Here is a 14,525-nt window from a genome sequence, read left to right on the forward strand (position 1 = left end):
ACCTTTATGGAAATATTTTCCTTTGCTTGTTCCTTTTGGAAAAGCTATTCTTTTCTAAAACTAACACTTCCCAGAAGTCTGGGGCAAGCAAAGGACCAGGCTGGCCCTTCTCTGACGGCTGCCCATCCCCGAACCTTGGGTCTCTTCCAGTCCACCCGGGTGTGGTCTCTGGCATCGCTGTTCTTCCACTGCTGCATGATCTTGGCTGGGATGGTATCTGTGTAGTTCACCAGCTGGAAACCTGTCACGTTTGCCCCACTCTCCTTGAATTTATTTAAGTCAATGTCCATGAAGCCCTGTGGAAGGAGGGAAGGGGAGAAATCAAGACAAGTTTGCTAAATAAATCAACTCACCCATGTTGCAGAATCACAGGATTTTAGGATGGAACTGGGTCATCACTTGGTTTGTGCAGTTAGCACAGTGGTGACAAGTGGCTCCCTGCAGCCAGCATGCCTGGGTGGAAACACTAGCTCCCAAGTCTCTAGTTGACTTGGATTAAGTGACTTGATGATCTCTTTGTCGGCCCAGTGTGGGACAGGAAACTGGGGAGAAGGGACACTAAAATGATGTGTGTCAAGGCTGGCGAGGACTGAGGGATCAGTACATGGCTCGGTTGTTGTGATGGCATAAGTATATGAAACAAGCGCCTGCCTCACTCACCGCCCCTACCCTGCACCCCTTAGAGAGAAGAGAAATCCGAAGCCCATCGTGGGCAGGTTCTTGCGATTCCATAAGTCCCTGGTAAGTTTGTGGAAGAGGCTGGATTCTGATCTGGGTTTCATCCCTCACCCTGAGCTCTTTCATGCACAGTGGACCGGATCTGCTCTACCAGATGAAGTCTGATCAATTCTAACATCCAAAAAGCATTCTTTATTGAGAATGGAATTTCCATCCAATTCAGTAAAATTTGGTAAAACTCAGGAAGCCTTCGACTTAAAAGGACACCTTACATTTATGTAATATATTCAATAATGTGCAGTACTTTCATATCGATGACCTCATTTCACTTTATCCCTTTTTAAAGTACAAATTATATGCCTATTTGCCAGATAAAGAAGCTGAGATGGAGTTGAAGAATAGAGTTGCACAAAGTCATTCAGTGAGTTAGCAGCACAGATGGGGCTGGAACTAAGTTCTTCAGTTATGCAATTTATCTTTGAGAACTATGTCTAGAGGTGAATGAAGCAGAACTTTCTCTCATGCACCCTGCACTCTAATGGGAAGGATAGACTACAAACAAACACATGTATAGCACAGTAGAGTCCGTCACACATATGGTACGGCAGAAATGAGTCCTATGAAGAGAGACATAATGGGGTGAATGGACAAGGAAGGGGCATAGTAGGCTTTGGAAGGAAAGTACAAGACAGACTTGAGGGGAGTTGTTGGCTCAGTGTCTTAGCTTGTGAGTGGGCTGTGGGGGTCTCTGGGCGCGAGGGTTCTGAGCAAAGGGCCAGAGGTGAAGGGTTCTTGGCATGTTCCAGAACAGTACGGAGGCTGCTGTGACTATAGTGTGACAGGGGAGGAGAGAGGGTAGGAAATGAGGTCAGGCAGCAGCCCAAGGTAGGATCTCACACAGACTCCTGCTAACTTGGCTTTCTTCTTATGTATAATTTGGGCCTCACAGCAAGGATTTGATCCGGGATCATAAAGCGGACCCCAGCTCAGGTCCATGGCTTGGGTCAGTTGCCCAAGAGAGAGGGCAGGAGGAGTGGAGGAAGCCCTGTGGTGGATGGAGGAACCCTTGGTGAGCATCTGAGAGGCCTGAGTGCTGGTCTCAACACACAGCGATCTGTCCACATCTGTTAATTTCTCATGACACCATCTAGTTTTCTCGGCTAATGAATGAGCTAAAAGAATGAGCTTCATGATTCAAAGACATCCATCCACCTGGGTCTCTAAGATTCTGTGATTCTTCAGTGTTCTGTTTTATAAACAAACCTAGCCCCGTCCTGGTGTGCCCTTCACTTCTTTCCCTGAGAATGTTATTTCCCTGGCTGGCTCCTTTCCATCTTTTGGATCTCAGCAAGAAGACCATTTCTTCAGATAGGTCTTTCCTAACATCTATTTAAAGAGCCAGTTCTTGCCTCGTAGTAGACTCTGTCAGCACCTCATTCATTTCCACTCCCTTTACACTTTGCATTTCTATATTATATCCTAACTGGGGCCACTTACTTCTCCACCCACATGTGGGGTAAACTAGAGGTGGCGAGGAGTCAGTGTGTCCAGGAGCAGCTCTCAGTCAATGAGATGTGGCGAGGCAGCAGATAGGTGCCCCAGCATCCTCTGCCCTGGTGCATAAAGCCCAATGCATGCTCCACACTGACATCTAGTGAGCTCCTGGGGGCTGTGCTCCCTCAGCAGCCCGCAGTGGTCCTTTAGGGTCTGCTTTCCTGTCCCTACTTCACTTTCCACGGTTTCTAGGTTGGGCACCCAAAGAAACTACTTGTACTCAATCCTTGGCTTGGGATCTATTCTGGGAGAACCCAGTCGAGTCCCTGCCAACACCCATCCCAGCAAACCCTATCTCAGTACCTGTTCTAGTCTCTCCAGAGCATTGTTCACGTTTGAAGTTATCTTGTCCCTTTGTCCCCTCTCATCCCGTCTGAATGCCAGATTCAGAGGGCAAGGACCCGTTCTGTAGTATTCACTGATATTGTCCTAGAACCTAGCACCTAGAACCATGCTTGGCACCTAGTAGGCACTCAATACTTATTTGCTGAGTGAATAAATAAAAGCCAGAAGCTTATTTCCAGCAAGAAGGCCAATTAGCCAGGGAAATCTGATCAGCAGACGGCAAATGCCAATAGATATTTTAATAGGTTGAAAAGAGAAACTCAGGCTGGAAGTAACTTTTGAGATTCATTTGCCCCATAGCCACAGTTTTCAGGGTTTTACAGAGGTAGCCAATTTGCACAAGGGTACCAACAAGCTGTTGGTAAAGGTGAAATCAGAATAAGGTTTCTCCACCCAGTGTGCATCTCAAGATGCCCTTCCTTCTGAGGAGCACAGCCATTCTACCACTGGTTAACAGCCGGTACACACTGGAGAGATTTTCCATATTCTTTAGAGACTTTAAAAAGAACATCTTGTTCATGAAATAACTATTGAGAGAATGAAATGGAAATTATCTCCCGCAGTCAAATTCTGCCACTTTCAAATCTGTCACAAGCTCCTGGGCATTTGGTACTGACTGCTGCCACCTCAAGCATAATGCAGTCCAAAGGAAATGCCAGGGTTTGTTCAAACAGAAACACATGCCAGTGCACAGCACAATGTCTGAGGACAGTGGGGGAGCCACGCTTTGGCCACACATTAGTGGAGCTGAATGGATAGGACCCCCCTCGCAGACTCCCCCAGTAACCCTGAAGAGGAAAACGCAAGGAATGATAGATAAGTGCATATCTGTGATGGTACCTAAAATCACCCACATGAAGAAATAACTCGGGTTCAATATATGTTCATCTAATAGCTGATATTTCCCCTCCTATATAAGATGTCACGCTGGGAATGGTAATATAAACCTTACAATAACCTTGATCACTGAGAAATGAGTCTCTTATAATTACGAGGCTTGGTTTCTCCATAACACAAGAAAAAGGACTCTGACAATATAGAAAAATGTTCTTGGCTAAGGAGGGGAATAAAGCTATTAACTCTTTGCCTACCAGCTAACCAGAAAATTCGACTCACTCATTTTAGTCCCCAGAGCACTCTCATTAACCAAGGTTTAATTAAATCATTTTCTAATTTTCTTTTTCCATTTTATTAAGAAAGAACCTTGGGAGGTAATACGGGGTAATTAGTGCATTTTTCTTGATCTGCTTTATTTGTGCTATTAATTGTATAATATTGTTCAAGGACACTAATGTGCTAATTACATTCTATTAAAGGTTTTAACTGTGAAGTTGGATTGTCAGTACTCCGAGCAATTTTGCCTGTTTTATAACAAGCATCCAGGTGCTGAGCCCATTGCTCTGTACCCTGTACCTTGGAGTAAGAGTGAAATTGATCTATAAGGTGCTTGTTTTCCAAGTTATTCAACATGAGAAGTCAGGTCTCCTAAATCCACAACCCTTCCACTATCCCCAGGCACTGGGGATGATTCTCATGCCAAATGGGCTTGGGATGAGTGTGCTCCCGGGACCTTTAGGTCACTGGGATCCTCTCTGTGCATCTCCTGCTGCCCCACAACTGAACGGTGAGTGGAGGCTGTGGGGAGGTGCCTGCATGCCACCTTTATTGGGGTACACATGAGTGGGCTGAAGCCCTGCAGGCCCAGGATGGTGCTCCTAAGTTTGAAGGGCTCACAGAGAACCTCAGGGAGCTCTCGTGAAACAGTCGTCCCTGCTGGCCATCATTCTCTCGCCCTGTGGAGAAACCGGATGCTGTATCTGTATTGTGGCAGCACTTTTCTGCTGGTGAACCAAAAATCAGGGTTCAACATGTGGAAGGTATGAAGGTAATCATTAAAACAATTCCAAATGATAGCACATCTAAGGAACAATAAAAAGAGGATGTGGGGAATAGGATGAAATGATTCCTCCTCTAATGGGAGTCGCAGATGAGGTTAAGTTGACAACAAGAAAAACAGACATGGACACATTACGTAGAAGGATGGAGGAAACAGTAAGAATAATGGAACACAGAAAGGGGCTAAAATTCTTACTTTTAAGAAGTACCACTTTGATATGAAGAAATATAAGCCTGAGTCATTTGTCGGGAAATAGATGCACCCTGAGACCATAATGTTAAGTGAAATAAATCAGACACACACACTTAAATAATCATATGGTTTCTCTTATAGGAGAAACCCAAATATAAATAAAGAGCAAAATAAAAGACAGATAATAGGAAAGAGGGAGATGGATCTTTCTCAAATGGGAAGGGGACCAAGAGACAGAGGGAGGAGGGAGAGAGGGGAGGGAGCGCAGATGGAAGAGGAATTGAGATGTGCTACATACACGCACCAACTCCCCACGAGGAATGTACCCATTATGCACCGCAACGATGTGCTGATAAGAAACAGAAGTATGGCTTTGCAAAGAGTAGGTGTTCAATTCTCGTACCCGTCTGTAATTCTCTGCCGTGTGACTATATTACCTCGAAATACTATTAAGCATCAAAATAGACCCTTACAATCCTGATGTACCTCTGTGGTTAGGAACTGCCTCTCCGTCACTGGGAAGTGGGGAGGAAGCAGCAGTGGCCAGATGAGAAGTCACTGCATGTGTTGGAGCTGTTAGGGCCTGGAGGGAGCCCTGCTGAGCCTGTCCTCTCTTGGCCTGGAGTCAGAGCACGCTGGCACTGCCAATGGCTTGACCAATATGTAGCTTCAGAAGTACTGCTCGTGAGAATGACACAATGATAATAATGGGCTGAAATACCACTTCACCTGCATTGCATAAGTTCATCTGAACTATCTTTTGTGGGTTTTGAGGTTCCTTCCATTGAAAATGAAAAATTAAACAATAAACTGAGAGTAGGCCCAGTTTATTTCAAATCTTTCTTAAACACTTATCCTAAGCAGGCATTCTGTTAAATGCTTTTTATACATAGTCCTCTTTAATCCCCTACGCAATCCTGAGAATTGAAGTTACACAATGGGAACTTCGTGCTGATTTGCACACATGAGTGGGTGAGGGTTCACCCCAATTTTCTATTGATAAGGTCTGGTTCAGAGACCTTTGGAAACTTCCCAGAGATCACACAGAAAGCAAAGATTCAAATGCTGACCCAGTGATAAAATCTCCTGTTTACCACTGTGCATGGCCCTATCAGTGGAGGAACACACGGGTTTAGATTTAGGGTGTCCCCCAGGCCGTGAGGGGCAGAGAACCTCAGATCATGGCTAATACAAACCAAGAGCCCAGAATAAATATCTCACCCTGTTACAGCAGGCCTCTAAACCCAGATTTCTATCTTGAAGGGCCAGATGCACTAGTTCTGCTTAACATCCTCCTCTTAAGCTTGTTGAGCTATTTCTCAAGCCTCTCATCTTTCCGAAGTCTGTTAGTGTCTACCTGCTGTGCATCTACACCGGGGATCAAGGGTTTTCTGCAAAAGGGTAGATTGTAGTTAGGGTTTGCCTCCCTTATTGCTTCGTAACCATTCATTTCTGTCATCGTTGCATAATAGCTGCCATAGACAACAGCAAGTGACTGAGCATGGTCCCCAGGCTCACATGTATTGTCAGACGATGATACTCGGTTTTTTATATTTTCACATGTTACAAAGTATCATTCTTTTGATTTTTGTTCTGATGATTTAAAACCGTAGAAGACATTCTTGGCTCAGGAGTCATTTGGCCCATAGCCTACAGTGTGCTGACTTCTCACCTATTTAGAAGGGAAACTTTTAGAGAACTGGCCAAACCCCTCATTGTATCAGCAGAGAAACTGAGGTCCAGAATGGGGACTAGTGGCCTACAGTTGTACAGGGCTGATTAGAGGACTGGCCGGAATTAGACTCCTTCCTCTGCACCTACTGTAGGAGGTAAAATAATGCTAAATAGCCTTTTAAGTAGAATGGCTAGGAGTGAAAGTGCTTAATTAAATTAACTACTTAATATAGTCATGTATCTATCATTTCAATTATAATTTTCAAAGGATTAGAATGGAAAAACATTTCAAATAATTATGATATCCTAAAGAGATGCTTAACACTATAACTACATTGGACATGCTTTTATCTTGCTGTGAATATCTGGAGAACTCTTTAAGGGTCTGGGCCATCATTATGACTATTAATTTTCATGTGGGCTTGGAAACAAGAGAACTGATTATGTGTTGTTACTGGTTATTTAGCCTCTTCAAGGCTTTGTTCTCTGGCTTTCAAACTACAGGTACCATAGCACATACATCATAGAATTAGCAGAAGGTTTAAAAGAATTGTTATGATTAACTGTGTCTGGCACCCAGTAAGAATTTAGGAACTCTGGATTTTATTCTTACCATTATCACATTCTCCATCATCATTGTCATTGGGTCAAAAGAGGTGAGGCATTGTTAGAATTGCTTCAAAACCAGAGATTGATCAGGCAAGGAGCCCAAGAGAACACAAGGCAGACACATTGGAACACTGCTCTTGAGGATGAAAAGCTTTGTCTTCAAAGCTGGCTTTTGCTTTTTTCCAGGATGCTTTCACATCCAAGCTGTTCAGCCCTCATCATCCCACCTGAGCAGACACCATACCCATCAGAAGGAAGAGGGACCATCCAGTGTTGCTAAGGCAAGGGGCCAAGGAAGAAAGTTCACTGAACAAGTCCTGGCACATGGGAGAGAGCTCTCCCTCTGCCCCATCCCCTTGAGATCTAGAAGAGCCAAGATTAGACCAAATCAGAGAACATAAACTTATTCTCTGAATGGCACAAGTTGAACTTGTCAAGTTCCCCAAATTGTCAGAGAAAATCCTAGATGACAGCTCTGCAGAGGGAACAGTTATGTAGAGTACCCTCTGAAGTCTTGTTACATTAGCAACGCTTGAAAAAAGTGGGGCTGATGAGCCTGGAAAATAATAAAAGACCAAGAGGGAAGTGAATGATGTACTTGAATTCTAGGAGAGTTGTCATAAGGGAGAGGTGGAAGGATTGTTCTCTGAGGCTCTGGAAAATAGGCCAGAACTCAGGAAGGCTCAGATGTCATGGAGGCAGATTTTGCCTAAAATAAGGACAACCATGGCTATGTATAACATGTATCAAACTAGAAGGCACTGAGGAGAGGGCATTGTGTGTGTCATCTCATTTAATCCTCGTAATAATCCCGTGAGGTGGGTACCATCATCATTCCCACTTGCAAACTAGAAATTAGAAGACTGTAAGGGAGTGGCTTCTGTCCAGTGTAGCATAGCTACTGAGGGATGCAGACCACAGTCCTAGCAAGTAGCAAGACTCCAGGCTCATCACGGAACCACTATGTATCTTGCCTCCTGACCACTGGTCCCATTGGTCTAATACATTTATCTCCTGTCTCACTGCAAAGCACTTGGAGCAGGCTGCATCTTTGTATGATGAGAGGTTTTCACGAGACCAGGATGCATGCCTTTTGTTTCTTGAATCTGTGCTGGTACTAGGAAGCTGAACCACAAAGCACTGTCTTTCAGTATGTCTTAAGTCTCTCCCAGTTTTCCATCTGAGGCTGCAGTGGTCCTCTTCATCTTCCCTACAAGGCTATGAGCTCCTAGAGAACAGAGTCTGCATTCCCCTTGGGTCCACACACAATGTCCGTGTGGAGGAAGGAAAGGACCGAAAGTCCTCGCTCACCTTTTCATGATAATTTCAGTCCTGTCACCTTTGAGTCTCTGCTCTTATTTCACGGACCAAGGAGGCCTTTCCATTGACTTCTTTTTCTTGTGAATTATATTATAAACCAGATCATAACTAAGAGTGTCACAAAAAGAGTCCTAGGACAATCACAATGTTCTGCCTGGCTTTGAGCCTCACTAGCTGTCTATCCTCAGGCAGTCATCTTAATCTCCAGTGGAATGTATTTACTGATCTACAAAACAGAGAGATCAACTGGATCAGTGACTTTGCACACTATGATCCTGGTGCAAATACTTTACAGGTTACCATCTGTGTTGGGAGAAGGGAAGAAGGACAAGGTGCTACCTACCCACTCTGTTGTCCACAAACACATTCTGTTTTCAACCTGTTTGACATACGAAGCTTCACTCCAAAAATGCCATTTGAAAAACAGAGCTTCAAGCTAAAAAGTCTGGAAACTCCTGAGCCAGCTGATTTCTTTCCCAAGAGCCCCTCCAGTTCTGACCTACAATGCTGTGCTCACACAGATGTGTGGGCACGAATATGGATATATATGAGTTCGTGGAATACTCTTGGGCCAAGGACTTAATTGTGTCCTCAAATACCCATGTTGCTGCATAGAAGTCTTCACATTTTCCTATTTTAGCAACTTTAATAAACCAAATCTCTACCATGTTCTCACACTGTATAATCCCTGTATCAGACTGGCTTCTCTGGTTTCCAGCAAGTCAATAAGACTATGTAGCTATGCTTCAGTCAGCTAATAGTCCTGTCACCCATACTGGGGGAAGCATTAGGACATACTTATCCAGTTCCATCTGAAACCAGGGAGGGAGTAACTGCACAGACAGATGTCTGCAAACACAACAGGGTAATTGCAGCACATAGGTGTCCATTGTGGCAAAGCACTGTACTAGTTAGTCATGGGCTCATAAGCTGATACCTCTGAGACCTGAGATTTAGCGTGAAATGCTACACCTTGTGGTAGAAGGTCTGAGACCCCAGACTGGACTGTCAATGTAAGAGTGCAACGGTATACTGCTGGGTCCGGTCTGTGATCGGTTGGTTTTCCAGAGAGTTTCCTCACCTTCACTCTGTCCTAACTGGTTGTGGTCAGAGCTAACCCTGGTCTGGTCAACTATGGGACAAGAGTTAAAGTCAACTCAAAGTTCAGCCTTTCAAACTTTCTTTGTGTGGAGTGGATCCTTCTGGAGTTTCTGATGGACTTGAAACCAACAGCACCTTTGTTTGACATGATCACAACCTTCCTATCTGAGAAGGCCAGGCCAAGGCTCAGAGCTGGCCCATATTTGTTGAAATGACAGCTTAGCCGTTCACAGGACCTCACACATACTAGGCACCCATTCGTGAAAAGACAAAACAAAAAAGAATGAAAGCCCAAATATTTGGCAAATCTGAAAGCTACTGGAAATGGGGAAAGGTATATTCTAGTTAATCATTCATTGATTCATCCATCTATCCTTCATGTTGCTAAGCACATCGCAGATACAGGGATTCAGAAGAGAATAAAACAGGTCTGGTCCTTGCTCTCAGGTTGTGTAAGGTGTAGTGAGAAAGACTGGTCCTACATGTGGAACTATAGAGCAAAATAGTGGGCTCAACTTGACCCTGGGGCTCCAGGAAAGCTGCAAATGGGAAACAATAAAGCCTAGAAGGAAAGGGGCCTGTGGATGGGCAAAGAGAGCAAGAGGAACTCTGGGCATGAAGAGCATGTCTGCTTTGAGTAACAAAGGGTCGACTGTCACAATATCACCTGTGACATTGCCCTTGGTTCAAATCTTTGTGATACCGCCTCCTTGCTGTATGTCTACTCATTCTGTACCTCAGGATCCTTTGTTGCAAAATAATGATTATGATAGTGCCCATCTCATGGGCTGTGGTGAGAATTCACTGTGTCACATGTCACATTCATAGGACAATGTGTGGCATGTAGTATTCACTTATCTAAAACTCCGTGTTTCTGGGGGCTCCATTTCCTTCCCACTATATTATTTGCTTTTCTCTCTGAAAAAAGAGGAGCAGGTGATGGAAGGACCGAATGCTGCCAGTGAAACTTCACCGCCAACAACCTGTGGAAAGTGCTGCTAAGGCGTCCTTGATGCCCCTAAATTGCGTGTCACAAGGGGTTTCCGTCCTCAGGCAAAGCAACCACAGCCAGTGTCCTGCAGTCTGGAATGGTTCACAGGATGCTGCCCCAGCACAGTCCAGAGGTGTAGGGGATACAAACCCAGAGTCCTCAAGAAGAATGGAAGAGCCTCTCTCTTCATTGTGAGTGAGAGGAGCAACTGTAGCTTTGAGGAGCTTTTTGATATCTCTGAAGTGGAGAGAGGCAAACTAGGTTCTGTTGATGGACTTATTCTTTTTAAAAACATTCTGCCAAATCTTCAACAACCCAAAAGCTTCTGTAAAAAAATGGTTTGCACGCATGATAGGAAGTCAGGGGCTGTTAGGATGAAAGCCTGGGTTTTGGCTGAACTTGCTGTTCTAAAACTTGCTGATAAATCAACTCATCCGTATGTTATGAGGTGCGTGTTAACATTCTAGCGTACGAACGGGGAAACCGAGGTGAGAGAAGAGAAATGGCTTGTGACTAGTAAGTGGCTAGACCCAGGTTTGAACTCAGGGAAGTTCTGAGGAAGAGAGTGCATTTTGTGGATTTGCTCAATCACATACCAGGCCAGAGAGCTGTGAAGGTTTTCTGGATTTGGGAAGCGTGGCCCAATGGAGAGCAAGCCTAGTCTTTCCAATTGGAAAAGTCTGAGTTCAAATTCTAGCTTTGGCCACACAACCTTTCAATAATTTAAACCATCTTTCTCACTCAGAAAATGAGACCATAAACTCGCCTTTCTTGGAGGAGACAGAAACTCCCAGAAGCCTCTAGAGTGGAAGGCAAGGAGGCTGAATGTAAAGGGTAATACAGACGCTGCCTTGCTGTCACCTAGGATGGCAGCATTCTCTGGCATCTGTTTTCGCTCCCTCTCCACCGACACCCTTCCCTCCCAGGGGCTCTGGGCCACATCAGCTCTGGTGGTCATCGACCGATCCTGATGTTCTCACTGCTTCAGAGGTGTGAGGTTTAGTGGGGAGATGACTGTGGAGGGAGACAGGAGACTGGCATGAGTTCCACCAATGAAGGGAAACTCTGAGATGGCCAAGGGAGATGGACAGCGGCTTCTCTCTTTGTTTTGCATGCAGGCACTTGTGGGCACACACTGGTGTATTCTCACGTGGTGAAAATGAAGAGAAAGGAAAAGTAGTGACAAGACCGCAGGAAGTGTTTGCCGAAACTCCCAGCCTGCCCTGTTGTTAATTCTGGGTGATCTCAAACATGTCGCTCTCCTCCGCTGGGCCCAGAGTGTCCATTTGGTAAAATGAGAGCTAGTGAGAAGACCTCTTGAGGACCTTCGACTCTCAGGGTCTTTGAGTCAAGGAAGGCTCCCTCTTCACAGCAGTGCATATGCGCACATGTTGCGTCAGCTCTTCCTGGACTCTGACCTTCTGTGAACCCTCGCTGCCAGGCAGCCATTGGTGGTGCATGCATAGCCCTGGCATTCATTCAGAACTTTTTTTACGTGTTCTTATCTGGCTGGAAGACAAGGCAGCTTTGGTTTCAGGATAAAAGTTAAGGCTGTGCTTCTTAGCTCTTCTTGCATGAGTCCAGCACAGTACCAGACAAATAGACACGGTAGGTCTGCGTTTGATGGTTGTTCGCGTGTGTGTCAGAACCATACCCTGGGAGAAGGCCCTGGGGGAATGGGAAGGTGTCCAGGGTCAAAGAGCAAAGAGCAAAGAGCCAGCACAGTGGTCATCTCCAAATGCTCAAAGGCTGCCTTGTGGAAGGGCCGCAGATGTGTTCTGCAGGAACCGGAGGCCAAGTGGAGGTAGAGTGATGAGAAGGGACACTGTGTGACTGAACACAGGCTGCACCCTATTCCAGAGAGGCAGTGGAAGCTTCCAGAGCCCTTTCCGGAGATGTGGGTTCCCCATCACTGGGAGCTATGCGAGCAGGAAGAGGCAGATGGGCACCCATTAGGGACGGTGCAGAGGCGACCCTGGCTTTTCATGGGCGGTGGGTCAGAAGCCCTCTTAGGCTCATCTCCAATTTGTCTACTCATTTTCATACTCACGACTGATGTTCCTGCTCTCTCTGCTTCTTTTAGCACAGCCACAAAGATGTTGCCCATAAATGCATTTGATGTGCTAGTGCAACATTCTTTCCTGAGAAGCCAGTTTGCTCCCTCCTTCATCCAGTGACTTAGGAAGTCACACTTGTTACCTGGAACTCAGTTTGCCAGGCACTGAGAAGTGAAGGGGGAACAAGCTGGACATAATCCTTTCTCCAGCTCCTTCCAGATAAACAGGGAGGAAGATGTTTTAGGCTAGCGAGTCAGTTGTCTAATCTCAATCCCATCGAGTAGAAGATGCCTGGGGTTATTACAATGCACAGTGAGTAGGCGAGATTTAACCTGAGGAGGGGTTGGAAGACTTCAAAGATAATATCTTGTCCCTGACCTAGATGTCTTCCTTCTCCTCCAAAGATGATAATGACAACCATGACGATGATGATGATGCTTATTAGGGTAGTGATTATCAACATTTATTGAGGGCCTAGTTGGGGTCATGTATTACTGTAGCCCCTATCTATCTGTCTGTCTGTCTATCTATCTGTCTATCTATCTATCTATCTATCTATAATCTTGCTTAATTCTTATAACATCCATGAGGAGGTAGATAACAGTGTTCTTTTTTAATAAAAACAACACAATGAAAGCTCAGATGATGTAAGAAATTGGATGAATGTCACAGCCGAGAAGTATAAAACCAGAATTCAAATCCAGGTCTGTCTGACCCCGGAGGCACCTTCCCAACAGCTGCCATTGCCACCTGCCTAAGAGAGTCTGCAGGAAGGAAACCTGAGGCCGTGTGGCACCGAGACAGCAGCAAAAGGGGTGTGGAGGAAATGAGTGAGCTCAGCCTTCCGGAAGAAGCCGGCAGGCGTCTTGCCTAGGGGAGCACAGAGGTGAAGACCAGCTTCTTCTAGGGCTGATGCGGCAGGGAACCTAGGCCTGGACCAGAAGCTCCAGCTCTAACGTGGCACACCAGTCACGCTGCAAGTGGATGGTGGAAGTGGTTGCTGCCCTGGACCCCAGGGACCCCAGCAAGACCTGGGATTTTCTGACCCCACCCTCTCTGTCTCAGCTTTTGTCTTGCTAGAAATGATCACTTTAGTGAAATTCCATCAATGTCTCCTGGGACAGGCGTGTCATAAGCGTTCAGGAGGCTGAGTTTGGATTCTAGACTATCACTGCCACTGCAGGTAAGAGTTGACCTCGCTCCTTGTCAAGGACCCACACTGGTCCCATCTACCCCAGCTGCCCCATGCTCAGGAGTCATGTTGGCGCGGTCCCAGGAAGATGGGATTTAGGGTTCTTTGGACCGGAGGGAAAGGTCAGCTCCATCATTTAATAAACACTGTGGGTCTGAAAAAGTCACAGACACTTTCTGAACCTCAGTGTCTTCATCTGGAAAATGAAATTTGCATTTCCAACCTCTCAAGGGCTATCCTGAGGATCAGAATATATAATTAGTTAGATAGGGAGAAATATAAAAATGTGTGTCTGGAATAGATGAATACACAGGGACAGAGAGTAGAAAAATGATTGGGGCTGGAAGGGTGAAGGGGAAGAAAAGTGTATGTGTGTGTGTGTGTGTGTGTGTGTGTGTGTGTGTGTAAAAACTGGGAATGAATGGCTCCTACTAGTTATTGAGTTTCTTCCTCCTGAGACAAGAATGTTCCAAAATTGTGATCATAGTCACACAATCCTGCAAACATAGGAAGACCCATTAAGTTGTATAGTTTAAATAGGTGAATTTTGTGGCCTAAGAATTATATCTCAAGGGCTGAGGATTTAGCTCAATGGCACCATGCCTGCCTCGCAAATGCAAGGTCCTGAGTTCAACCCCTGGTACCAGAAAACAAAAAGAATTATATCTCAAAAAAACTTTTAAAATATAAATGGTGGCAGAGCTCTCTAATTTCTGCATGGTACATGTTCACTTTGTGAATTGAGAAATGTCCACATGTACATTTGTACATGTCTAGTCTATCAAATATGTGTAAAATATGAATGCATAGGTAAACACATAAATATGCACATATTTGTATACAAACAATATATGAGCACATAGGGCCGGGGATTTAGCTCAGTGGTTTCACTGCCTGCTGTGCAAGTGCAAGGAC

The 14,525-nt window shown here is 45.2% G+C and overlaps 1 protein-coding gene across 2 annotated transcripts in view; it reads right to left on the reverse strand.

Annotated features, from left to right (window-relative positions):
* The window catches only part of Gria1 (glutamate ionotropic receptor AMPA type subunit 1), a 309,950-nt gene that overhangs the window by 131,044 nt on the left and 164,381 nt on the right, over nt 1-14,525 (reverse strand). For both annotated transcript variants that reach the window (XM_004836538.4, XM_004836539.4), the window contains exon 6: nt 135-296. In XM_004836538.4, coding sequence (XP_004836595.1) covers nt 135-296 — 162 coding nt within the window. The remainder of the gene's footprint in view (nt 1-134; nt 297-14,525) is intronic.

The sequence above is a fragment of the Heterocephalus glaber genome, unplaced genomic scaffold (assembly GCF_053883595.1).
Source record: "Heterocephalus glaber isolate CG9 unplaced genomic scaffold, H.glaber_assembly_v1.0 deba00001606, whole genome shotgun sequence".
Taxonomy (NCBI): Eukaryota; Metazoa; Chordata; class Mammalia; order Rodentia; family Bathyergidae; genus Heterocephalus; species Heterocephalus glaber.